General features: G+C 45.4%; 1 protein-coding gene across 1 annotated transcript; it reads right to left on the reverse strand.

Annotated features, from left to right (window-relative positions):
* Positions 1–1,219: 1,219 nt before the first annotated feature.
* LOC100932365 (vitamin D3 hydroxylase-associated protein-like) lies at positions 1,220–26,507 on the reverse strand. The gene is made up of 15 exons (XM_012547488.2): positions 26,126–26,507; positions 13,155–13,268; positions 12,739–12,888; positions 12,146–12,279; positions 11,431–11,637; positions 8,980–9,020; positions 8,642–8,766; positions 6,650–6,775; positions 5,683–5,780; positions 5,194–5,293; positions 4,888–4,931; positions 4,219–4,258; positions 3,657–3,765; positions 2,520–2,665; positions 1,220–1,433 (listed from the first exon to the last, which is right to left on the reverse strand). Exons 1-15 carry the CDS (start codon positions 26,339–26,341, stop codon positions 1,305–1,307), a joined length of 1,779 nt encoding a protein of 592 aa, XP_012402942.1. The 5' UTR covers positions 26,342–26,507; the 3' UTR covers positions 1,220–1,304.
* Positions 26,508–27,080: the final 573 nt, after the last annotated feature.

Below are 27,080 nucleotides of genomic sequence, written 5' to 3' on the forward strand. Positions count from 1 at the left end.
GGAATAGCAAAGTTCAGGATGAGGTAGGGCTAACACAGTGGGTGGGGGCTCAGAAGTACTTTTGATTGGATAGATACAAAAATCAACAAAGCCTCAGTAAGGAATGGTGCCGTGGATTTAAGAAATAAAAGGACATTGGATCTCTCTTATCCATAGAGACCACAGGATGTGTGCAAGTAGCTTATAGCCACCTGCTGGCTAAATATAAAATAGGAAGCTGGGGCCTGAAGGTACTCCAAGCCATGGTTACTTCTAACCTAGTGATGCTCCTGGGTTTCTGTTTGTTTTTGGCTTCCCAACACTTAGTAAGTATAGTACCAGGAACTTAGTAAGTAGTTAATAGTTATTAATAATAACTTACTATTAACTAATATTAATAAGTAATATTACTTATTAATGAATAGTTATTAATATATAAGATAATAGTTCTATTTTAGAGAGAGCTAGATGGCACAGTGGACAGAGTACTGGAACTGAAGTCAGAAAGACTCATCTTCCTGAGTTCAAATACAGTCTCAGACACTCACTAGCTGTAGGACCCTAAGTAAGTCGCTTTGCCCTGTTTGCTTCAGTTTCCTCATCGTAAAATGAGCTCGAGAAAGAAATGGCAAAACCACTCCAGCATTTCTGCCAAGAAATGGAGTCACAGAGAACCCGAAATGGCTCAACAATAATTATCTATCTTAATCAATATTCTATCTTCTTACCATTTATTAGTGTACTAAGGCCCCCTTTAGCTCCAACATTCAGTTCTATGCTCCAAGGTCCTTCTCAGCTCTGATATTTTGTTTTCTATGTCCCGTCCTGTGTCTTCATCCCCTTCTTCATGGGTTAATTTCCTACTCATCTCCTCAAATCAGCTTCCAGGAAGTTTCTCCTGATGCTGCCCTGTCTTTTGGATAAAAATCATCTCCTTTGCCCTTTCGGGGAATGCTCAATATTTTAAACTTATTTTGGAAAATCCTATCTCATCACCCTATGATGTTACTCATCTCTTTGCTAGGCTTAAGCTTCAGGAGGTCGGGCTATCCGCTCTATGACATTGTCTCTCCCAGCACCAAGAGCCCGGCTTACCACCTATTTGGTCAATGAATGAGCTAAGGAGGCTGGCATCCGGGCAAGTGAGGATGAGGGGTAAACTATCATCTTCTCCGACGCCTGCACCAGCAAGAGCTGATGGGGACCAAGCCCTTCCGACAGAACGAGGTATTTAGGCAGCTGGTCAGGAAGCTTTTATTGGTCAATCCCCTTACCCCACTGAGCTCCCATGGGCCTTGGCAGAGGGTGTCCAAGAAGGGGCAGATTCACTCGCTTTTTTCCTTCTCATCGACCACGGTTTCCACTTCTTTCATAAAGCGCAAACATATCTCTTCTCGCCAAGGCAGAGCCACGCATTGCACAGCAATGGGAAGGGATACTGACCCTTTAATCGCCTGTGGAAGAGAAATTCAACTCAAGTCCCCGGGCTGCGCTTCCAGCCCCCTCAGCAGCCCTCGCAGCCTCTCAGCCCTAGAAGGGCCTTCAGAGGTCTCTCAGGTCAACTTTTTCACATTCAAGGAGCTGATTCGATGAATTAGTCCTCTAGATTCTTCTTCCTTTTGTCTAACCAAAGACAAGTTTCAGCACCAAATTTGTGCACGGTTAGATGGCTAGGGAGGTCACTCGATCTGGGGTCAGGAAGACCTCCTACCTTGGATACTTGTTTTGCCCAATGCCGGACACTATATAAATGTTAACTATTCGTCTTATCATTAGCTATTACTTCACAAACTAAGCCTAGTTTCCTCTTCAGTAATGGGGATAAGAACAGCATCACCTTCACAAGGTTGTTGTAAAGACCAAGTAAAATAACATGAGAAGGTCTGGCTAGCTCTCATTATTATTATCTCTAAGAATTTGCCCTTCCGTCTTCAATCATAGTTCAAATTTAGTATCAGACATTTACTAGCTGTGTGATCCTGACTAAGTCACTTAAATCTGTTTGCCTCAACCGATAAAATGGGGATCATGATAATAACAGCATCCATTTCCCAGAGTTTTTAAAGGCTTAAATGAGGTAATTATTATAATTAAAGTAATTAAGTGAGGTAATAATTGTTCTCCTTCTCCCCTTCTCAAATTCGTACTCTTCCCTTTGTCCAAAAACTGACTTTTATAGTATAATACAAGGTCTGTCATCTGCTAAGAGGGTGATAGAGTGAGTCTTGGCTCAGGAACTAGGTGAATGATCTTGGAAAGTCATTGTGATTCTGTGCCTCACTTTACTGATCTCTAAAATGGGGCTGGTAATACCTAGACAGGTAGACACCTACTTCACAGAGTTGGTGTAAATCACATATAGTTGTAGAAATGAGAGTTAGATAATTCTGGATCATGGTGTCCGTTTACTCACACCTGCATCTGGACACTGAGTAGAATGGACCTTGGATACTGACCTCCTAGGGATGGTCCAGCCAGCTAGAGAGAGGTGGGAAAGGTGTGAGCTGACCAGACGGCAAGGAGTCAGAAGGGCAGCTAACCTTCTTGAAGTTTTTGTCTATAGTGTCTCCATAATAACCACGGTACGAAGCCAACTCTTCTTCATCCTCTTGTGTCACTTTGCCCACCGGTACAACACCCACTGGGAAGTTCAAGACATTGAACAGAGACGTGTAGGAAGTAGGACCTGGATCGCCAAGAGAGGAGAGAATCAGGGAGGATCTCAAAGGCCTTTCTCTACTCTGCCAACTGCCAACCCACCCAGGATCTCCCTCCAAGCTTTGACCTCTGCCTCAGAGGGCCAAGTTCTCCCCTCAATAGAAGATGGAGTCCTGGCCCAAATAATCCCCCCCAAAATTGTCTCAAAGTCATTTCTCTAGGACTTTGTCTTGGACTGGACAGGGCTCTAGATGTTCTGGAGTAGATTTTGCTCAGTAAAGATTTGACTTGGAAGAAATGAGTCGGTCTTCCCATGGTCTGTGTTGCAAAGAACAGTGAGAGGAAGATCATTTGGGAGAGCAATGAGAAGCACCAGCCTAAGGAGAGTGCTGCTCCCACCTCTGTTCCTCCAAGTTTCCTGTCTTTCGGTTGTATATTCAGGGTGAGGGGAGGAGGAGCACCCATTGGTTTAGGGTTTTAAATGTTTCTTTGATGAGAATGAGCAAAGATGGCGAATGTGTCAAGAGACAAGAGAATATAGTCAGAGACTTAAAACCTAGCCAGCCCAATCCCCAGGAGAATAAGAATCTCCCACTTATTCCCCACAGGATCCCAACCTTTACTTGGAGTCCTCTGGGAAGGGGTAACATGCTGCTTTCCAAGGCTACTTTTGACAGTTCTCATGGGTAGATAGCTCTTTATGGAGCTCAATTTTTCTCTTTGCAACTTCCCTCAATGTCTTCTAATTCACACGAGGAAGGGCAGTTTAGGATTGGGGTTAGAGTTAGGACTGGGTTTGGTTGAAGGCAGAGTTGGGAATAAGGTTGGGTTTGGGGTTTGGCCACAGCCACAGATGGGGTTCAGCCTAGTCCTGAGGTGGCTGTGGGTCTTTGAGGTTAGGGATTATCCAATGGGATAAGACACAAAAGTCCAAGAGTCTTGACCAACGGTTCAGATTAATATTGCCTCCATCACCCCTCATAATGCAAGTGGGCTCATCAAATTCTCAGCCTTCCCACCTCCTGCTTTGCTGGGTGAACCTATGTCAAAAGCAGGGCAGAGAGCCGGGTACAGCAGCACATCCAGATTGTGAGCTCTCCAGTTGGCCATAACCTCCTTCTGATAGTCCTGGGGATATGGAAAGACAGCAGCTCAGGGGAATGAGGCTCGCTGATTCGAGTCAGACCCTAGAAGGAACTTCCCAGCCCGGAGCTCTTGGGTCAGCATAACTGGGAGGGAGGGGGGGTCTCTCAGAGGATGAAGAATCCATGCCTCTGGCATGGAAAATCCTTAGCCTGGTGGTAGGGGCTCAGCCAAGACTGGGTCTCCAGGTCCTGTGTAAAAGTGAGATGGAGGCCCTAAGACTGCCCCCTCACTGGGACTTCCAGGCTCCCTCCCTTCATGTACCAGAGCATTCCCAAGGGCATGGCTGAATATTCCCTCACACCAGGGGCTGGGAACATGACTCCCCTATGAGTCAGAGATGAGTATGTTTGTGGGAAGGGGGTGCAGATGGGATTGAGGTCCCCCTCCTTCTCCTAACCCTTGAAGCCTCCCTGGGGTCGGCCCCAATTCAACTACCTCCACATTCACATGTTGCTTCCAGAGATTCTTGGGTGTCCTGGGAAAGAGTAAGAGCCAGGGTCTGAGATCACATGGTGCCTCCTACACCTTCCCCCTGCCCTACCAACCCAGAATAAAGGTTCCCTGGTCCTTCAAGGAGGTCTTGCAGGGCCCCTCTCAAATCCAGAGTCCCCAAAGGCCCCTTTACTCTTCAGAATGATCTAGATTTCCCTTTTTATCTGTCCCCTCTGAAATATCCGGGCCAGCCTCGGGTGCCTTCCCTTCCCCCAAGGCGTCCACCAGAGTCCCTTCAGGTGCTATCTGTGTATGGCAGCCTTAAAGAGAATTGAGTTCCCACCCGGGATAGTGTGATCAGGGAATTCTGCACAGCATCACATCCCTCTTCTAGAATGGGAACGCACATTCTAAGGCTACCCTTCTCCCCGCTCTGTATGCTCCCATGCTTTGTCCAAGGCTTTATAAAGAGCCCCTTTGTTAATAAATGAATCCTAACTACAAGCCATTTTGAATCTTCTATTCTAATCCCAATCAAATCTCAGGATTCACCCCAATCCACATCCTTATCGGAATCCTAGTCCTAACTCCAGCACTCTCCCCAATGGGTATCCTCTCTCCCCAGGACCCCAGGGAATACTTGGTGGAGGGTAGGGAGGGCTGGACACTCACTTCACCCCTTGTAAAGCATTCAAATTCTCTGCCGCCCGGGGGTCCTGTGGAGGAGAAGAATCGATCTAAAATCAACCTGTACTTTGAGACCTTACTGCCCTCTCTGAGGTCCCGTCCCCTCATTGAATCTCCATCTCTCCTTCTGTGAGCCCCCACCCCCTTGCTAAGCTGCCATCCCTTCCATGAGCCTTCACCTCCTCACTGAGCCCACTCCCATTCTGAGCTTCAATCTCCCTCCCTGAACCTCAGCCCCCATCCCCATGCTGAACCCCATCCATCCCTAAGGCCCCCATTCTCAAGGCTTACCATAGGCCTTAAGGTCTTGGAGAGAAAACACTTCACGAAATCCGGGAGCCGGAGAAGGGAGACAATAGATGACATGGAGGGGTCGATGATGTCCCCATATCTGATCAACGGAAAGAGAGGATCATCAAGATTTCTCTGGTGCTGGTCCTCTCCTTGCCCATCCTCCCACTCCCAATCCCAGTCAAATCCCTTCACAGCCTGGAAGGGCATCTGAGGAAGTAAGAGGGCTGGCAGTTAAGCCCCAGGAAGGTCTTCCCACTCCAGAGGATCATCAGGGAGGATGCACTTTGAGGTGGAGACCACGGCATCTCCTGTAGGGTAGAGGGTGGGGCCCACCACCTGACTAAGATCACACAGTGAATTTCTGTGCTTTCCCGGCACCCCCGTCCCCACTTAGACTTTCCAAGCTCCCCTTTGGCTTCTGGCCCAGAACCTGGGCTTCCCTGGATTCTCACACCATCACATCCTCATTTTTGAAATTCAACTCACAGTTTTTCCAGAAGTGTTTCACCACCATCGGCGAAGATCCCTGACACAAGTAACTTTGACATCATATAGTCAACTCGAGGGATAGAGAAGGGAATGATCTAGTTGGAGAGAGAGAGAAGGAGGACAATTTGGGCATGGAGGCCAGAAGTTCCAACACATCTTTCCCCAGGGCCTCAGGCTTGCATGGCAGTACCCAAGCTCCCCAACCTAGTCTTCCTCTATGGCCTCTTCTGCCCCAAATACAACACTCGGGTCAAACTGGCTGGTCCAGCCCCGTTCCAATACCTGCTACCTCCCAGGTCCACCTGCAGCACCCTGCCAGTCATTCCCACTCTCCTTCCTGCTCGTAATCTCCTCCCTCTCACCCCAGGATCCTGCACCCACTTGGGATCTAAAGCTGGATTGTTCACTGTCCCATCTCCTTCAATTATCTCTATGAGTGATGGAGCTGGGGAGCTGAGGGTTCCCTGAGGGGAGGAGCCACATTATTCTTTCCTCTAGGCCCCCTGTAGCCCTCCTCATGGAAGGGGACTTGGGATCTGCTTGGAGCAGATAGAAGGAACTGAGACAGAGGCCTGTGGAGGGCTGCGGGCCAGCTGGACTGGCTGGGAGGGAGCCCTAGATGAGAGCTGCCCATCCTAGGAGCCTCCCAGAGCAGACACGGCTTTCTTGGCACCTGAGTCACTGGAGGAGCATCATTTTCTGTCAGAGACACCCAACCCCATTTAGGAATTATCCCATTCTTTCCACTTCTACTTTGCTTTCAGGTTTGTAAAGTGCTTCCTTGTTCAGCCTCACAACAGCTCAGAAGCAAAAGACAAGACTTATCATCCCCACTTCACAGATGAGGAAACGAGGTTCTTAGAAACGAAGTGTCCACCACATAGCTGGTAGTTTCTGGTCTGTCCTGACTCGTTCACCCCCCACAGTACCATCCTGCCTCTTTCCCCAACACGGTGCCAGTTACCTGGTGTCCAGCTGCTTGGAGCTTCTTTGAGACCTCTTGGATGGCCCGGAGCATGCTAGGGGATGGCTGAGAATAGCCGTCTGTCTCCACGTAGCCAATTCGGAGGGGCTGGGTGCTGGAGTACACCTGGGAGAAGGAGGAAAGCTGGAGGCTCCCACGTTCCTCTCCCACCCCAAGGCTCCCCTGATTTCCTCCTCAAGTCTCTCCTTCACAGTCTCTCCTGCCTGTCTCCCCAGGTTTTTTCTCAGGGACTCCCCCATAGCTTCATTGATCCTACAGGCCTTCTCAGGATGATAGACAGACAGGTATTGATAGGCTGAGTAATTAATGAGAGATGACAGAGCAATCAATGGTGATGGATAAGGAAGGACAGATGAGGAGAGACAGCAAATGTGATGACAGGTGATGGATCGATCTGGGTGGTTAGAGATGAGGGCAGGCGATTGATCCAGAGATGGCTGTAGAATGTGGAACATAAACTGTTTGGGTTGGAAGAGGTCATAGACATCCCCTCCCACCACCATTTTGCAGAGGATAAAGTGGAGGCCTGCAGAGGTAAAGGGACACACAGCCAAGAATAGCCCAAACCCGAAGTCTCTGTTTGGGACAAGGCCCCGGTTTGGGTCTACAAGACTGTTAATCCGGGCATGGCCCCAGGAGCCCAGCGTAGGCAGGGCCAAGATCAAGAGTAGTTATATCCAGGTTCTTCATGGGCCTGAGCAATTAGACCCAGATAACAGGGACTCCCCCACAATGAGCATCTTCTCATACTGCTCGTAAAACTTTTAAAGCAGCTGGCTTCTCCCCAAATTATCTTTTGTACACAAAGATCTGGCCATGCTCCTCCTCTGCTCAGAAATCTCTAATCTCTCCCTAATGCTTATTGAGTAGAGTCCAGCCTCCTGTAGTCGGCATTCAAGGCCTTCTATGATCATTCCTTTCCAGTCTGGTCACATCTCCCTTCCCTCCATACAGTTTACACCTCAGCCAAGCAGCACAACTCTGTCTTTCAAATAGATCCTGGACTTTCCCACCTCCTAGCCTTTGCTCAGATTGTTCCCAAAGCCACCCCTTTTGAGCTCTTGAATTCTTCAGTAGCCTATAAGGCCCAACCTGAAGGCCCCTTCTCCAGCAAGTCTTCCATAGCTCCCTCCTATCTCACCCTTAACTTTGCCTCTTCTTGGTGTAATCTGGGCTATAACCTTTATGTATTTGTCCTAATTATTCCCTAGATAGAGGGCTCCCTGAGGGAAGGGACTCATCTTATTTAAACTCGGCATCTCCCCACACCTGCCTCTCTCAAGGCTCTATACATAATAGGTCTTCAGGCAAAGGATGGATAACTCCCAGCTAAAGATGGTTTAGGTCAGACTAGATGCCTCTGAGATGCCCCACCCAACCTGGGAGAGGAAATTTAGAAGGTATTAGTGAAGGGAGGAAGGGAGAAAAGAAAGAAAGGAAGGGAAAAAGGAAAGAAGGAAGGAAGGAAGGAAGGAATGAAGGAAGGAAGCAAAGAAGGAAGGAAGGAAGGAAAGGAAGGAAGGAAGGAGGGAAGGAAGGAAGGAAAAAGGGAAAGAAAAACGGAATGAAGGAAGGAAAGAAAGAAAGAAGAAAAGAAGAAAGGAAGGATGGAGGAAGGGAAGGAAAGAAGCAAAGAAGGAAGCAAGGAAAGAAAGAAGGAAAGAAAGAAAGAAAAATAGGTGGACCCTGATGATGCTAAGAGGTATAGAGACTTTTTCAAAGAGCTAGTCCTAAACAGCTTCTTTCCTCACCCAAATTCTATCAAGCAGGCTGGACAAGGAAGAATGAAGTGGGTCTTGTGGAACTGTATACATTAGACCACTAGGAAAATTGGACCCAGGGAGATTCAATCACTGCCTGAGTAACAGAACGGATCAGCAGTAGAGCTGGGAATTGAATCCTAGACTTCTGCCCCAGCCCAGTGTCATCCTTCATAACCTCGTCCTTTTCCACCATTTCACTCCTGCTCACCTCCTCCTTGAAGGGCATGGGGGGCACTGTGGGGTCCAGCTGGAACATATGTTCAGACAGCAGCAATCGCAGGAGCAAGACCAGGCTGTCAACATCTCGACCCATGGGGCCAGCCATGGTGACCACTAAGGTTGGGGGAGAGAGATGGGGAAAGAGAATAGCAAGGCTCCCTACTCCCGCTGGGAGAGAAATAACTACGTAGAGCAGGGGAAATTAGTTCAAACAGCCAGAGGACTTCCCAGGAGGCCAGAACTAGAATCCAGAGGTCGGGGTGGGAGGTGGACAAAGGTAGTTTGGGTGGTGAAGAGACAGGGAGAACACAGTTTGGACAGGCTTACCTGACTTCTTCCCCTTTATAGATGAGTTGACACCATTGTAACTATAAATTAGAACACTTAAGGTTAGAAGTAGGAACGTGGAACAATAACTTACACACCAGTTTCTTTCCCCTGGACAAACAGCTGCCCCTTCCCCACTGGAATCCATCCCAATATCTTTGCGTTCTAGGGATGGTTGAATAAAGCAATGAATGCAACCAACCTGCCTTCAAAATGGAGTGAATTCCCCAAATATAGAAAGGGTGGGAGGAACAAATAAATCTGAAGAAGAGAAGCTGAAATGGGGCGCTAGGGATAAAGTATTTGAAGAGCTGTCCTGTGTAAGAGAGAGGAGCTTTGTCCACCTTGGTCCCAGGAGGCCATAACCAGGAGCGGTGATCAGGGAAGTGGGAGGGGGGACAGAGAAAGATGTTTGGACTCTGCACCAGCACAATCTTTTGTCCTCCAGGAGAACAAGAAACATAAGGATGCAGTCAGTGGACTCATCCAAAAGAAGGTAGTGAATTCCTCCTCTGTGGAGGTGTCCAAGTAGAGGCTGGCTAGCCACTTGTCAAAGATGACGAAGAAAAGGTTCTTGTTCAGGCTCAGAACTAAATGCCACTAAGATCTCTTTTATCTCTGATGATTGGTGGTTCTGTGATCTCTGACATGTAACCAATTGTCCCCCTCTTGAAGACTTCCTGAGTGAACTGATTTGGGAGGGAGTAGCAGCAACAGCAATAGCAGAAGAAAGCGGAGGAGGAGAAAGCGGAGGAGGAGGAAGAAGAAAGAGGAAAGAAGCAGTAGGAGGAGAAGGAGGAGAAGAATAAGAAGAGAAGGAGGAGGAGGAGGAGAAGGAGGAAGAAGAAGAGGAGAGGTAGTGGAGGACAAGAAAAAAGAAAGAAAGAAAAAAGAAGGAGGAGGAGGAGAGGAGGAGGAAGAGAAGAAGGAAAGTTCTACGGGTACCATCAAATGATAAGCAATTGAATAAAGATCAGAAAAAGAAACAAGTAGAGATAATTGACATGTCCTTTCTCCGAAGCTATTTGCTATCCTGATAGTAATGACATAGAGGTCTGTTGTTGCTTTTCTAGGAAACATATTCTGGGTATGGTAGAGAATCTTAAAGACTCATCAGAACTGATGTCAATTACCTGCGTTTAATGATTTATGTGGACACAAAGACACTTCCAGGAGGAATACAAAAAGCATTATTAAAGTTTATAAAATGTTGGCAAAGAAATGGAAAATCCTAGGGGTACAGGAATTGTTTCCACCACTGCTTTCTTTGAAGATGAAGAGTGAAGAAGAGAGATGACCTTGGGGAGTGAACAGCTGAAGAAGATGGTACTCGAAAATGGAATTTGGATTTCTGAATCATAACTTAAAATGTAGGAATAATAGGCTCCTGGCTAGGAACAGAAGGTGCCTAACAAAGACTCCTTACAAACTTAATTCAAAGAATTTTATACTAAAAATTGTCATTTCTCTTTCTGGCACTTAGGAGGAGTTGGATAAGCATTGGCTGATTGACTGATTGGAAGAGAGCGCTTGCTTGCCAGAGATGAGTTCAGATGACCTTTTCCCAGTGAAGTGGGGAGACTGAGAGAATCGTTGTCTGAGTGATTTTTGCAACCTCAAAGAAAGGCATCATAAGACTGAAGAAGAGCCAATGGTGTTCCAATATTAGAAAAAGGCAGGGAAAGGAGTCTGCAGGCTGTGACATTGGTGAATTTTGGCTTGAATTCATGGTAAAAAAAAAAAAAAAAAAATATGGACTAAATAACTAAAGGGCTAGTTGTAGAACACTTAGAAAGGGAAGCCGCGATCCCCAAAAGTCATCATGACTTCAGCAAGAATAGTCCAAGCCAAATTAACCCTGTTTCCTTTCTTACTGGCTTGATTTTCCTTGTTGATCAAAGGGATATAGGGGATATGGCTTATATAGGCTTAGCTTAAATTCATGGTATTCTTATAAGAAAATAGAGAAGTATAGACTAGACTAGGTTCATCCAGACTGGTTAAATGGATGGAGCTAAAGAACAGTCATAGAGAAGAAGAAAGATTTGTTTTGTTTGGTCCCAGTAGGAAGGGCTAGAAGCAGTGAGGTTGGGGAAGGGAGGGATATATATACAAAGAGACTGAAAGTCGGAGAAAACCTCCTAACGATCTAAGCATAACTAAGTAAAATGAGCTATGCAGAGGCTTGGTGGGATCCTACTGGAAGTCTGTCTTCATGCGACAACTGAAAGGCTTCTTAACTAAAGGGGATTCTTTTTCCCGGCTAAGGTTGGACTAGATGTTGGCCCTTTGCCACTCCGAAACTCTCAGATTCGGGATTTGGAGAATTCGATGAACGCGTCTCTTGATTTTTAATTGTATCCTCTTTCTCTCGCTCCACAATGTCCCCAACAGGACCCAGGGCTGCTTTCAGGGGAAGAAGGAAAACTCATATCCCGCAAGGAGTTGTACCTGACACGGAAGCTAGTGAGCTTAATGCCATAGACGCCGCAGAAGGCGGAGGGAATCCGGATGCTTCCGCCTGTGTCCGTGCCAAAGCCAATGATGGAGCCTCCAGAAGCCAACAGGGCCCCCTCTCCCCCACTGGAGCCTCCTGGGGTTTTCTTGCGGTTTTGGGGGTGCAGGGTCTGACCAAAGATGGGGTTGCTGCAATCAAAGCTGCGGAGGAAAGCAGAGAGCCCGAAGTGAGTCAGATCTGCTGTCTCCTCACACCTGGAGTCATTCCCCAATCAGAAGTGTTCTGGCCTTTGAGGCTCTATGGGCTGGGATTCCCCGTCTCTTCCAAGGATGAAGGCTGGGCTACATAAAGGGAACCAACTTAGCTTCTTCGAAGGAGGAGCCACAACAGAAAAGTGCATTAAGTAAAAAGAACCTATTACATGGTCCTAGACTGGGAGAGGGGGAAGAAGAGGAGGGAAAGGGAGGAAACATCCCATGGAAAAAAGAGAACATTAAAACAGAATTGAGCTTAGAACCTAAGCCAATAGAACATAAAGGAACGCTAGGATAGACTATCACAGCCAACAATGACTTTGGAAACTGTGGCGTTTATCTGTTCCCTTTGGCCCATTGTCAGGGTCAGGAGCGGGCCTCCTGCCTCCGGGCCAGCTACTGCCCCTTCTCCTCCTGCCCCACCCCCAGTGGCTGCTCCCCTCCTGTCCCAGACCTGAGCATGGTCTGGGAGATGTTGGTCTTGACAAAGGGTATGGCTCCGTGGCTCTTCAGAACCTTCACTATGGCGGCGTCCTCCTCGGCGGGCTTCTCCAGGTAATAGGCCATGCCGCAGGTGGAATCATGGCCCTGCCGAGGAGGGAGGAGAAGAAACAGCAAAGATCCAGCTGCCCGCTGGATCCCCACCGCAGATCCAGGGGCTTCTCACCCCCCCCCATACACTCTGGGACCCTTGCAAAGGACGTGAGGTGTTTGTGACAACATACACCTCAAGCTCTCAGTCCTTTTCCTCCAGAGGGTCTCAAAGGACAGCCCCCTCCCCTCACATACACATGCTCACACTCTCACATATGCTCAAGCTCACACACACACACACACACACACCCTACACTTACACACTCACACACACTCTCTCACCCTCCCCATACTTCTGCTCTGAGGGAATCACATCTCTCACACCCATTCTGACCCATTCTTTCCCCAAACCCTTAGGAAGCACCTCCCTGTGACGTTTCACACTGACCGTCACGCCCTCTCCTCCACTCTCCCTCCTCTATGAGCATACTCCTCCTGACTGCAGGCACTCACCTTGTAGTCATAGGGGTCTTTGATGCTCACGGGGACCCCATAGAGTGCTCCCCATTTGTCTTTGGGCTGTTTTTTCAGCTCCTCCAATTGAGCTTCACAATCTTCCAAATAGTCTGTCAGGCAATTCAGCTCGTAATGCACGGCCAGAGCCTGAGTTCAGGGGAGGAGAGGCAGCTGTCAAGTGGGGGGAGAGCAAGAGCCAGCCTTCCCTCAAAAAGCTGGGCCCAGCTTTGACTCAGGAGGCCTCGCCCAAGACACAGAGGTAACTCCCCACTCCCCAGCAGCAGCCCAAGATGTAATCTGAGGCTGTGGACACTGTCCCATACGTTTGGGATCTGACTATCTGGTTATCCGGTGGGAGGGCGGGATTGCCAAGATGGGCTAGTAGTTCACTCACAGACGTGAAGACCCCTCACCTTTTCCATGTAAACACAGAGGACACTCTCGGGGCTCAGGGAGCCCTGGCGTAAGTGGTGGGCCAACTCTTTGAGGGACAAGGAGAGGACAGAGTCTGAGTCCACTTTAGGTGCCTGCAGAGAGAGAATGAGAGAGAGAGAGAATGAGAAAGACAGAGAGAGAGACAGAGAGAGACAAAGACAAAGAGAGACAGAGACGGAGAGAGAGAGAGACAGAGACAGAGACAGAGACAGAGAGACAGAGAACAGGGAAAAAGAAGCATCATTTGAGTTCCATCATGTGGGCAGATATTGGGTAGAGATCAGTTCAACTTAATTCAATTCAATGAGCATGTGGATAAAAATCTGTGGATAAAAAGTGTAACAGGGGATCGACTGGCCAATGATTCTATTCACCGGCTTGGCCGATGCGGTCCCCACCTGCATTTTGGAATGTATGAAGACGTTCTGAACTGGTTTCTGGTCTCCTAAGCATGTGATAAAGACTCAGATGGCCGACTATGTCAGAGCTAAGGTGCATTCAAAGGCACTTACCAAAATCAAGGTGAGAGGTTCTTCAATCCTCATTCTGCTGGTTTTGTTCAAGTGAGAAAGCAAGGACTAAGCCCTTGGTGGGATGAGAAGCCTCAAGCCTTTATTTTTCCCCTCCTTTCAGGTCAACATAACCCATGAGGACATATTTCTGTGGTTTCCATTTTGACTATTTTTTCCTGCTTTAAGGCAAAGGTGATTGGCTATGGTTATGTCCTATGTCGAAAGGTCATGAGAGAAAGTCATGGGAAGAATCCTGGAAGTTCATGTCTGGATCTGCCAGAAGCCAGATGGTCGAGAAGGAAAACTCTGCCCACATCGCAGAGATGCAGATTCCTTCATCCATTGACCAGGATAGATTTGGAAGGATGTACTATGTAAGGACATTGTTGTCTGAGACTCCTCTCCTTAGGATCTGATATAGTATTGGAGAGAGTGTGCCCCAAGGTGTTGGAGGAAAATATTTGTGACTTCTGTTCTTGCTATATCCTTAAAGTAAATATCCATTTTGAAAAGTTAATTGATGTTAATTGGTTGAAGGTAATGGGAGTGTTAATAGAGTTAATTCCAAGGTTAAATAGAATTGGGATATTAATCACTGATGATTAACAATGGTAAGGACACACCAAAATGGAAGCTTAAGCTAGAAAAGTCCTTCCTAACCCCTTAGGGGTATCCTTAGAACTCTGAGGGATCAGTGAAACTCTTCTTGCTATGATTTAAGTGAGACCAGAGTCTCTCTTTCATAGACAAATAAATAGATAGTTAAGACTTCTTATTTCTTAAATAAATATTTTAATAAAGAAAGGGGCAGGAAACACATGAAGAAAACCTTAGCATTTAACTTCTAACCCTGACTAGACCTACCCCTAAACAGAGACAATTCTGGGAGGATTGGGATGAAAGCAAAAAAAATACTAAATTACTAAATACTAATTGTAGAGCTATCTAGAGTGTTTCCCAGAAGCTAATTTTAATACGACTGTTTTCAGGACTTTGCACGTTATTTCTGGGAAAGTGTGTCAAAGAAATGCTTTGGAACTATTGTAGAATAAACATCTGCACCCTATCTGCCAGGAATATAGATTTAGGGTCTCTTAACCTAAGTTAGAGATGAGTCGCTACACATAGGAGGCCCTGATTTGAAACATTAACAGCCAGATGAGAATCAAATTCTGAAGATCAGGACTCAATAACCCAGAAAGTTGAGGGCGGGAAAGAGATCTGAGAAGCCCATTAGGGAAACTGCTTACAGAAGTTCAGAAAGCAGAAGAGAGAGAAAAAGAAAACAGAAGCGCTTAGAAATTGAGATCAGCCATTCATGAGAGGAGATGATCTGACTGGAGGAAATCTCTGTTTGAAACAGTTAACTGGAAAGAAAGAGAATTCTCTGCAGTGGGTGAAGAGCCACCTAGGGGAGATGCTGCTTTGCCGTCTAAGCACTTACCTATAGCATGTGAGAGAAGAAACCCCTCCGAGGCTTGCTTACATAATTTCATCCTATTGTTTAAGTTGGGAAATACCCTCAAAACCTTAAGCAAAAATTCATCTGCTTTGCATATTCCATTATTCAAGAAAACAAGTTCGGTATTCCTGAGCAAGTAGAGACAACCAGGTAATCCTGAAGATCCCAGGCTTAATGCTGCTGGTTTATTAAAACAATTCAACATGGCTTCAGATGATCCAAGAGTAGCATAAAAGCAGCTTTGTTCAATAGGAGAGTTAAAGCAGGTGAAAAGCAACTTTATTGAGTCGAGAGCAAAAAGGCTCAGAAGGAGAAGTTGAATTCAGCAGAAAGAAGATAGTTCCTGCCCTCAAAGGGTTTACATTCTAATAGGGAAAAACAATACATAAAAGGAATCTGACTATTGGGGAGATAGGGGGGAAAGGGGAGGTATCCAAATCAAGGAATTGTAGAAAAATCCTGGGAATTTAGGAGTGGAACCTAGAAAAACACTAAGACATGGCCAACTTGGGCATTTTCCTTAAAATAGAGGTTAGAGGAAAGGGGAGAATAAAGGATATTATTTCCAGGGAGAGAAATGCAGGGCTGGACTGAACTTCTAGGATAAGGAAACTTGTGTGACATGGAATAAAAAGTCCAGAGAGTCAAGAGTGGAGACTGAAGAGGAGTGAAGACATGGCTGTCTTGGACACTGTTTAAAATGGAGGTTCTGTAAGCAACTAACCAATGGGGGCAACAGGGACTTCCAGTGTGAGAAATCTAGAGATGGAATAAAATTCCAGGGTGAGAAGTTAATAGTGTAATTATGACTCTTTTGTATAAAAGAGAAGCACATTTGGGGAGCATTGGTTAGAAGCAACAGGTGTATATGTAGACATATGGTTCCTCCCATAAAGGATTACTCTTAGGACCCTAAAAGTGAATTCGCGACCTGTTAGAATGAGATCGAGTGAACAAGGCAACCAGAGAAAGCAGAATAGTATAGGTGCTATGATGCCCTGTGTGTATGTATATGTATATGTATGTGTGTATGAAATTTTGTTCATTATATATGTATCTCTGTGTATATATATCTATATATCTATATAGATATCTGTAAGTAACATCTAGCTGTATGTCATAATTTGGATAACAAATATTCTTCATCCACTTATTTTTTCTTGTGCGAATGGTCAAGCCAAACTCTTGGGTGGTAACATATCTTCCAGGAGATTCTACTTTGTTCTGGAGCTTGAAACAGTCAACACGTCACTATCTCCAAACAGGAACAGCTCAAGAACCTCAGAATCTATAGGGACTTAATGTCCCTCCATTACAATGGCCAACACTTTTGGTGAACAGATATCTCTCTGTTGTATGCCTTACCTAATGTTTATGATCTGAGGGTAGTTAAATGATGTCATTTTGTTATTATTTCTTTTCTTTTTTCTTTTTTTTTAGCTGAGGCAATTGGGGTTAAGTGACTTGCTCAGGGTCATACAAGTGTTAAGTGTCTGAGATCAAATTTGAACTCGGGTCTTCCTGACTTCAGGGCTGGTGTTCCATCCACTGCGCCACCTACCTGCCCCTAATGTTATTATGTCTTTCAAGGAATCTTGAATTTATTTTTTTTTTAATGTATGGACGGACAGGAGATTCCTTTTGGAGGAGAGGCTTTAAGGTTGCATTTCTTCTGTGGAATTAAATCCTTGCCCAAAAGATCTATGGTGAAGGCTTGTGTTCGCTAAGTCTCTGTTAATTGAATGATGGTAAAGATGTTTTCTGGGAGGTTATTAATGAGAACCTGTCTGCTTTCTATTAATACGTCATTGAGGAAGCCTCTAGTGGTTCATTTCTTAGAAGACTCACCTACATAATATATACATATATAAGTTAATGCAAAATAGATACACAGCTAAGGAGATGGACAGAAATGGCAACAATCAAGAGGATTACAGAAGGATCTGAACAGAGCATTAAAAGGAATTAGAAATTCCCAAGAGTGGAGAAAGAACATTTCAGAATTGAAGGCTATCTGTGCACAGGCACAATGGTGGAGGAATAAAAGGAAGGAAGGAGAGTAAATCAATAAATGAGGGAATAAATGGAAAAACCACCAATTTGAAGTTATAGGTACTAGGCTCAAATTTGAGTTCTGATACTTACTACCCCTTGAGTCATGATAACAAGAATGACAAACATTTATGTAGTCTTTAAAAGTTTGCAAAAGTATTAAATGTTACAATGGGGTGGCCTGTGAATTACATTCTTTCCATAGCTATTATTTTCTTAATTTTATATATGGGGAAACATGCTCAGAGAGGAAAAATTGGTTGCTATGGACAAGTAGCTAGTGTGTATCAGAGGCAGAATCTGAACCCTCCTTTCTTGATTCCAGATCCAGTACCCTATTCCTCTATCCCTCTAGGCTTCAATTTTTTAATCTTTAAGATTAGGAGATTGGACTTGGTGATCTCTAATGTTAAATATATGATGCTACAGATTAATAAAGGAGCAAACAAATAAATTACTTGTGAATCAAAGAGGGAGGAAAAGAAGATGGGAATGATTATAAGGTTTAAACAAGTCAATGACTGATACAACCTAATTGGACAAATGTATAATTCCACAGGGAGACTATTCTATTCCCAAAATACACAGAGGTCAAGTGCTCAGACTGGGTACACCATAAATTTATGTTATACAACAAAGGTCCTCACTGCTGCTAGACTATACATCCCATATCAGGTCACTACAAATCTTTTCATCCCTCCTCAAACTTCCCAGGGCTCCTTCTCTCACCCTTTTTGATGAGAACTTTGTCTCATATTTTACCAAAAAAAAGAGATTACTGTGTATTTTAACATATTTAACATGTATTGGACTACCTGCCATCTAGGGGAGAATATGGGGGGAAGGAGGGAAAAAGTTGGAACAAAAGGTTTTGCAAGGGGAAATGGATGTTGGAAGCATATGTTTCGTAAATAAAAAAAAAAAAAAGAAAAGAAAAGAAAAAAGGAGATTATGTGCTTCAAGCTTCTTTTCCTCTTCTCATTTTATATAATTTAAATGTCTTCAGCCATTCTCTTCCTTCACCTCGGTCCCACATAAAGAAGTGCCTTACTTCTTATCAAGGCTGGCCCTTCTATCAGCATAAATGGTTCCGTTCCACCCCATCTCCTCCAGCAGATTGTACCCCAAGCATACCCATTCTATCACCTGTTTTCAGTCTCTTCCCATCTCCTGGTTCTCTCTCTGTCATCAAACTTTCCTGTTTCTTCTCCATCTAGGGAAAAACTCCTCATTTGATCCTTCCATTCCAGTTATCTTTCTGTATCTCTATCTTTGCAAATAAACTCCTTAAAAGGCCATCTACAAGAGGTGCCTCCACTTTCTCCTTCATTCCCTTCTAAATTACTTACATTTTAGCTTCTGCTCTTGTCATTCCATCAGAGTTCCTCTCTCCAAAGCTATCAATGATCTCTTAGCTGCCAAATCCAAGTGACCTTTTCTCAATCTTCATTCTCCTCAACTCTGCAATCTTTGACATTGTTGATCACCCCCTAGTTTTTTGGGTTACTTCTCTTTCCCAATTCTTCTCCTACTTCTCTTACTAGACCTTCTTTTCTGGATCCTTATACAGATCATGACCTCTAGCATAAGTGTACCACAGGGTTCTGCACTGTGCCCTCTTCCCTTCTCCTTTTATATATTGGATATCCTGAAGATAGCTTAAACTCAACATGTTCAAAACTGAATTCATTCTTTTCAGCTTACATGGATTTAATTACTATATCTATGCCAGTTTTGCACAGCTCTTCCTCACTTAAATCCACTTCATTTGCATGTCATACCATCACCTGCCGGATATCACAGTCCTTTTTGAGAATGAAGGACACAACAACAACTACAATGACACTTCTCAAAATGTGTGTCCTGCCCCAATCTCCCTGATGACTTCTAATCTCATATCTCCAACCTCCTTCTAATATTGCTCCCTTTCAGGATCCTTAAATTGGATGTCCAGTAGACATGCTAAATTCAACATATTCAAAACTGAACTCATTATCTTTCCTCCTAAACCCTCCCTTCTTCAACTGTACTATTATTGTCAAGGACAAAATCTTCCTCCCAGTCCCAGTTCCGTAGGCTCTCAACCTAGGAGGCATCCTGGACTCTTCACTATCTCTCAGCTATTGCCAAGGTCTGTCCATTCCACCCCTGCAGCATCTCTTGCCGGTTTCACCTCTGCAGCATCTCTTGCCGGTTTCACCTCTGCAGCATCTCTTGCCGGTTTCACCTCTGCAGCATCTCTTGCCGGTTTCACCTCTGCAGCATCTCTTGTCGGTTTCACCTCTGCAGCATCTCTCCAATATGCCCCCTCCTCCCCTCTGACACTTCCCCACTTGGTACCCTCATCACTTCAGACCTGGACTATTGAAATAGCTCTATGTGGACTTGCCAGCCTCAAGCCTCTCCCCACTCCAGTCCCACCTCCATTCAGCTACTAATATGATTTCCCTAAATCACAGGTCTGAACATGTCACCTCCCTACTTAGTAAATGTCGGTAACTCTCATAGGATTAAATATAAAATCCCTTGACATACAAAGCCCTTCATACCCTAATTCCACTTTTTCTAGTCTCCTTACATATCATATACCTTTTCCTACATCATAACTTCCCTCTTTTAATTATTTTATATTTATCTTCTGTATAATTTGCTTGTACTTAGTTACTTGCTTGTTTTTCTCCTTTATTAGATTGTGAGTTCCCAGAGGGAGGGACTATCTTTTGCATTCTTTGTATCCCCAGCATTTAGCACAGTGTCTGGCACATAATAAGAAACATTCATTGACTGATCTTAGAGTTCGATAGAGTTGTGAATCTTTCATTCTAGAATAAACTAGAATTCAACAATGAGATCTACAATGAGGTGGGTGGATCTTTTTTTCTTCTGCTTTGCTTGGACCAGATCTGGCATTTCCTTATAATGGGAAATTCCCTTGCCCAATGAAGGCTGTTCTCTTCAGAGAGTTGTAGTTACTATGGAGCCAGTCTAACAACAATAGCTTGCATCCACGGTGCTTTGGGGCTTGTAAAGTACATAACATATCATCCCATTTGACCTTCACAACAACCTTTTGGGATAGGCACTATTATTAGCTCTTTTTACAGCTGAGGCAACTGAGTCATACAGAGATTGTCTGGAGTCACACAGCTAGTGTGGAAAGGCTGTTTTCAAATCCAGGTCTTTTAAATTCTAAATTAAGAAACACAATATCCACTGCACTATCTAATTGATACCGTGTCAGAAGTAGGACTAAAAATCCAAGTATTTCTCTTCCTAAGGTTGCCTCTCCATTTACTACTTCCTGCTGCTGAGGGTATTGTTTTTGTTGAGTTGTTTTTCAGTCATGTCTGACTCTTCATGACCCTAATTGAAGATTTCTTAGCAAAGATACCGGAGATATTGACCACTTCCTTCTTCAGCTCATTTTACAGATGAAGAAACTGAGGCAAAGAGAGGATTTGTGACTTGTCTAGAGTCACACAGCTAGTAAGTGTCTCAGGTCAGAATCAAATTCAGGAAGATATCTTCCAGATTCCAGGTACAGTGCTCTATCCACTGTGCTGCCTAGCTGCCTCTGCTGAGGGTATTAACAAGAGTGAATTTCAGCTGTCTGGGAAGAAACTACTATACCAACATGTTGTTTTATTTTGCTTTTTAAAAAGGTGCTATCCTGCTCTGTCCTGGGCATTATCTTTTTTTTAACTTCTTAATAGTATTTAATTTTTTCAAATACCTGTAAAGATAGTTTGCAGCATTCATTTTTGTAAGATTTTGTGATCTAATTTTTTCTCTTCCCCTCTCTTATCTTCCCTCTCTCCAAGATAACAAGCAATCTGATATAGGTTAAATATAGGTAAATATTTCCATATTTGTCATGTTGTACAAGAAAAATCAGACCAAAAAAACATAAGAAAGAAAAAATAAGCAAATAACAAATACTAATACTATCCTTCGATCCACACTCAGTCTCCATGGTTCTCTCTCTGGATGTGAATGACATTTTCCACCCCAAATCTATTGGAATTGTCTTGATTCACCGCATTGTTGAGAAAAGTTAAGTCCATCACAGTTGATCATTACCTAGTCTTGTTGTTACTGTGTATAATGTTCTCCTGGTTCTGCTCCTTTCACTTAGCATCATTTCATGTAAATTTTTCTAGATTTTTCTGAAGTCAGCCTCTTCATCATTGCTTATAGAACAATAATATTCCATTTCACTATTATTACTTATTCAGCCATTTCCCCAACTGAGGGGCATCCACTTAATTTCCAGTTCCTTGCCACTACAAAAAAAAAAATTGTTTCAAATGTTTTTGCACCTGTGAGTCCTTTTCCCTCTTTTATGACTTTTTTGGAATATAAACCCAATAGTGAGACTGCAAGAGCAAAGAATCCGCACAGTGGGATAGTTCTTTGGGCATAGTTCCAAATTGCTCTCCAGAATGTTTGGTTCACATCACAACTCTGGGTATTGTATTGTTAAGCAATGTCTTAAAAAAAAAACTAACAGGAAAAAAAAAAAGCATTTTCCCTGATAACTGAATCACAGATATCATCTGCCAATACTTACGATTAAGCAAAGTTTAGTGCATCTTTAGTCTGTAGGGAAGAGAGAGAGAGACAGAGAGACAGAGAGAGAGAGAGAGAGAGAGAGAGAGAAGGAGGGAGGGAGGAGATATAATAGCATGGGAGGAAAGGGAACTTGAATGGCAGTCAAAGGATCTGTGGCTTTGCCCTTCCTCAATCTGAATTTGTTTCCACCTCTAAAAATAATGTATGATTATATATGATTTCTAAAGATCTGCTTAACTTTAATTTCTATACTGGTCTCTAGAGAATTGAGGAGATAAGCTGACCCCAGGACACACTAGCAGAGAGAAACCCTTTTCTCCTCATTTTCATTCATCCCCATCTCCCTCCCCAGATTCACAAAACATAGAGTTGGTATGGATCCCAGAAATTAACCAATCTTACCCCTTTCCTGTAATAGAGGCAGAAACTGAGGCCCAGGAAAGGTAAGTGATTGTTCACAACCACACAGACCCTGCAACTTTCTTCTGTTCCTTCTACATGAATATAACCTCTGCGTGAGTGATCCTGGGATCCAAGGCTTGCATCTCTCAGTTAGGGCCCTCTTTACCTCTTTGGCTTCTTCTGTGCAATGACCATTGTGCTCTCACTGTTCCTTGGAAAGAAGTTCTGTTTCCAGACACACTCCTCACTCCTCGCCTTGCTCCTCTCTCCTTCTGGCACAGAGCTAGTCACCCGGGTTGGGGATCCAGCAAAAAGCTCAATGAGGTAAGCCCTGGGGGACCCTGTTCAACTTTTGGCTTGGAATCTGGTTGTCAGGGCTTTGCAGGAGCAGGATTGGAAGGTGAGGGGGAGACAGAACTAGGAGCTCTGATCCTAGTCAGATAAAGAGCTTTCACCCTAATAGGCTCAGGAGGTTGTTTGTGTAAGGATTGTTCTTCCCACTTTGTGGATGAGAAATCCAAGGCTTGGAGGGGGAAAGAGAATTAAACTTCAGGCTCCCCAGACTCCATCACAGTCACACCCACCTACCTATGCTATCCCTCTCACTGTGCACCTTGATGATTATTTTTGTAATCTCATTTCATCCTACCAAGTCTTGGCCATTATCATCTTGTATTTTCACACGAGACAACTGAGGGTCACAAGCATTTGGGGTCAAAGGCAAAATGTCAGCCAGGTTCCCCACGCACCCCAGCCCTACTGTGACTCCATCCCCTGTGCAGAGCTGACCTTCTCTGCTAAGAATACTCACAATGCCCCTTCCCATCTACCCCCAGACGCAGCCGTTCACCATCAAACACACTCACTTGGTACACACAATCTTGCACAGTAGAGTTCAATCACACACACACACACACACACACACACAGAAACATACTTCCAACAACAACCTCATTAGACCTGTCTGGCCTGCCCCAATTCTGGTGGGAACAGCCTAGTCTCTCCGGGCGGATTGATTTATCCAACTAATTAGCTCCAATTAATATTAATACACATTCTTCTCCCAGGCTGTCAGAGTCTGACAGAAAGGCCCGGCTGCAATCAATCTCCCCATCACTGGCATCCTGGTGCCGCTACCGGCTGGGGCAGCAGCACGAGGCTGGAAATAGCCTGACCTTCCTGGCCTGGGGCTCCCTGGGCCTGGCTCAGACATGGACTCCTCACTGGTCTGTCTGGGCCTGAGCCCTCTGGGACTCCCCCCTCCTCCCCACACCAGGGACATGGAGCTTGCTTATAAATGATGATCACAGGCCTGTGCTGCTGGACACAGGGGCCCTGTTGGGTTTTTTTCTCTTTTATGCAGTGGGCTTTCACCACAGCAGGAAGGATCTGAGTTAGACCTAGGGAGGGCCTCCCCAACAACAAGGGCCAGAAGCCCCAGGACTGCAGAGCAGAAAAAGAAGGCCAGATTGAGAAGGACCAGGGATCACAGGGCCCACTTGTTTGAAGGGCTGTCCCAATGGCCTCGCTATAATCGATCCTATGGAGCAGCTCCCTATGGAGGGAGCAATAATGGGGTGGGGGGAAGAAAGCCAATTCAGGCTGGACATCGGGAGAAACTTCCCAACAGTGAGAGGAGGGGTGAGTTCCCCGTCTTTGGAGGTCTCCAAGGAGAAGCAAAGGCCAGATGGTTCTTATTGAGGGATGTCTTAGCAGGGATTCTCACTCAGATCAGAGGTCGTTAGTTTCCTTCTAGCTTTGAGATTCTGGAACTCTGGGAATGAGATCCCAATAACCCAGTTCAGCTCAATTTGCCCATGTGCCTTCAGTAAAGGATAGCTCAGGGGAGGTGCAGTGGAAAGAGACCTGGGTGGGAAGTAAGAAGACTTGAGTTCAAAACCTGACTTTGCCCCTTTCTACTGCTGTGGCCGTGGCAGATCACTTCCTTCCCCAGGTTTCATTATACTCCTCTATAAAATCAGGGCATTGAACCCATGGCCTCCAAAGTGCCTCCCAGCTCTAAATCCAGGATTAAAACCTGGGACCCTAAGGACATCTTATGGTTAATGCTTCCTCTTCCCCCATACAAGCCGAGTATTTCCTAGAGTTTCTCTCCCTCCTTTGAGATGGGGTTGAGGGGGTGAGCAGTGGTGGAGCTAAGATTACAAGCCTTCTTGTCTATTGATTGAGGTATGGGGAGTTGAAGCTCTGCATATGACCCTCCCCTGCTCTAAGATCTTCATTGGCTCCCACTGCCTCATCTGCCTCCAGCTTCACCTCACATTGCTTGTTCACAGACTCCTCCTCTTACATACTCTCTGCCCAGCCAGGCAGAATCTTTCCATGTCCAGCTGCAGGCATAACATTCACACACAACTCTCCTTCCAAGTCCTTGTTCACCTCCCCCTGAGGTCCAAAGCACTTTCCTCTTTCCCCACTCCCACCACTGTGGAGAGAGCTGGCCAAGAAGATCTGAATTCAAATCAGAACTGACACAACTGTGTGAGGCTGAGCAAGTCAATTCTCTGCCTGCCTCAGTTTCCTCACCTGTAAACAAGGATGACAATAATAACACTACCAGAGTTGTTGCAAGAATCAAATGATATTATATTTATAATATGCTTCGTCCAGTGCCTGGCACATAGTAGGTGCTCGATAGCTTTTTTTTCCTTCCTTCCTTCTTTCTTACCATTACAGAACTCCAGAAGTCCTCTGGTTTTTGGAGCCTCTTGAGGGAAGGGCTGGGTCTGCTTCCCCTCCCTCCTCCCTTCTGCCACACAGGGCACAGGAAAACAGGAAAAGGGGAATCTTAGTGAAGGATCAAGGAGGGGATGAGTAACTTGGCTAATCTCAGCAGTGCAATGATCTCAGACAATTCTGTGGGGCTTATGATAAAAGGTGCTCTCCATCTCCAGAGAAAGAACTGGTAGAGCCTGAATGCAGAGCAAAGAAAATTTTTCTTTACTTTCTTTATGACACTTTCTTGGATGTTTTTGGTCTATATTTTCTTTTACCAAAGGCCTTATGGGAAATGTGTTTTTCATGACTACATGTATAACATGTCAAATTATTTGCCTGCTCAGTGGGAATGGGAGGAGAGGGAGAGAGGATTTAGAAATCAAAATATGAAAGAAAGAAAAAAAGGAACGCTAAAATTGTTTTTACGTGTAACTTGGAGAAAATAAAATACTAAATAAAATTTTGGAAAAAGATCCAATGAAGATAATGGATGTCAATAATCACCTCTTAAATTCTTACAGAAACTGTGCACGTATTTGGTCTAGAGAGGAGAAGGTGTGATAAAGAGACTTTGGGGCCTGGAGTCACAAGACCTGGGACTGGAACATTGGACCATCTCTTTTCTACCTCAGCCTCAGTTTCTGCCTCTGTAAAAACAGGCACAAGATTCGTACTATCTTTTTAGGGAGACCATCATGAGGAAAATGTTTTATCAGGGGTTAAAATGCTAGAGAAGCCATCTAGGGAAGGGGGTGGGGGGTAAGAGGTGAAAAATTGGAACAAGAGGTTTGGCAATTGTTAATGCTGTAAAGTTACCCATGCATATAACCTGTAAATAAAAGACTATTAAATAAAAAATAAAATAAAATAAAATAAAATAAAATGCTAGAGAAATGGGAGTTGGTCATTTTCCTATGTCCCTCCTCTCTGTAGATGCTGCAGGCCCCTCTGTCAAATGAAGGGCATAGTCTAACTAGTCTACAAGGTCTTTGGGAGCTCTGGCTGAACTGTCAGTGCCCGGGTCCTCCTCAGAGGGTCCCTTTGTACAAAGATTCCCCCATCCAGCCCAGGCTGCCTCTGGAGAGTGGGAGGGTCCTGTGCTTGGATGACAGAATTGCACCAAGAAGAGTCTGCCTTCTAGAGCCCCTGCTGGTTGCAGGGCAGGAGGGCAGTGTGGGTGTGAGTGAGTAGAACTGCCAGCGGGGGTTACCTGTCGCTTTAGCCGTTCTATTGCCTTCTCCATCTTCTTCAAGGACTCCTCCCGCCTCTTCTGGGCCTCTCTGATCTTGGCCCGGGCCTGGGCTTCAGCCTCCCATTTCCGAATCAGACGGACGCCAATCACAAGGACCAGCAGGGTCAAAAAGAAGGACAACAGGAGCCAGCTCAGTTTCTGGAGGGCCTCAGAGACTCCTTCCTGGCAGAACATCCTGCAATCGGTCAGAGGAGAGAGCTCGTGGCCAGCTAGGCTGGGCTTCCTGGGTCCCAAGCCAGATGGTGACCTCGAAGCTCTGATGATTTGGACCCTCTGGGACCGAGCTCCAGGACTGTGGGAGGAAAACAATGGCGAGGACAGCAAGACTTCCGTCCCGGGGCCTTTGGGGACTGAGGTCCAAAGGAGTTGGGAGCATCCCATTTATGTCTCACCAGCAGGTGACACAATCAGCCTCACCCAGCCTGGGCTGCGCACCAAGGGTGGATCCCACTGTAGGTTAGCCTGAGGCTCGCAGGTGACCCACCTCTGGCAGCCACTGAGCATCCTCCTTTCTCTCCTCTCCTCTGAGAGCAGCGAGGTAACTTCTAGCCCCAGGTGCCCACTGTGGTCTTCTGGTCACTTTTGTGCAGGGAGTGTGGCAGGGGTGAGGGAGCAACGGGCAGCGAGGCAGGGCAGGGTTCAGACCCAGTGAGACGGGAGAGCAGCCAGCAGCAGCAGGGAGAAGGTGGAGTTTTAGGGAGCAGGAGGACCCCAGCCCAACCCCCGATGGCTGCGTGATGGTAGGAAGGAGACTATCCTGAGTTGGTGGTCACTGTCTCATGGGTCCTTCCACCTCCTATCTTATTGATGGAAAACTGAACAGGTTCCCGATACAGAGATTAGGGGCAGGAACACCCTTCTGAGATTGAGGACCAAAGGATTGTCAGTCAGTCAGTCAGTCAGTCAACAAGCA

This window comes from Sarcophilus harrisii, chromosome 4 (assembly GCF_902635505.1).
Source record: "Sarcophilus harrisii chromosome 4, mSarHar1.11, whole genome shotgun sequence".
Classification (NCBI taxonomy): Eukaryota; Metazoa; Chordata; class Mammalia; order Dasyuromorphia; family Dasyuridae; genus Sarcophilus; species Sarcophilus harrisii.

What these genes read in the sequence shown, in the direction of transcription:
- LOC100932365 (XM_012547488.2), bottom strand. Translation starts at nt 26,341, where the DNA reads ATGTTCTGCCAGGAAGGAGTCTCTGAGGCCCTCCAGAAACTGAGCTGG. An exon ending in TCTGTGTTTACATGGAAAAG is followed by an intron (nt 12,889 to 13,154) that starts GTGAGGGGTCTT and finishes CCCTGAACTCAG; the next exon opens with GCTCTGGCCGTGCATTACGA. An exon ending in GAAACACTTCTGGAAAAACT is followed by an intron (nt 5,294 to 5,682) that starts GTGAGTTGAATT and finishes TCCGTTGATCAG; the next exon opens with ATATGGGGACATCATCGACC.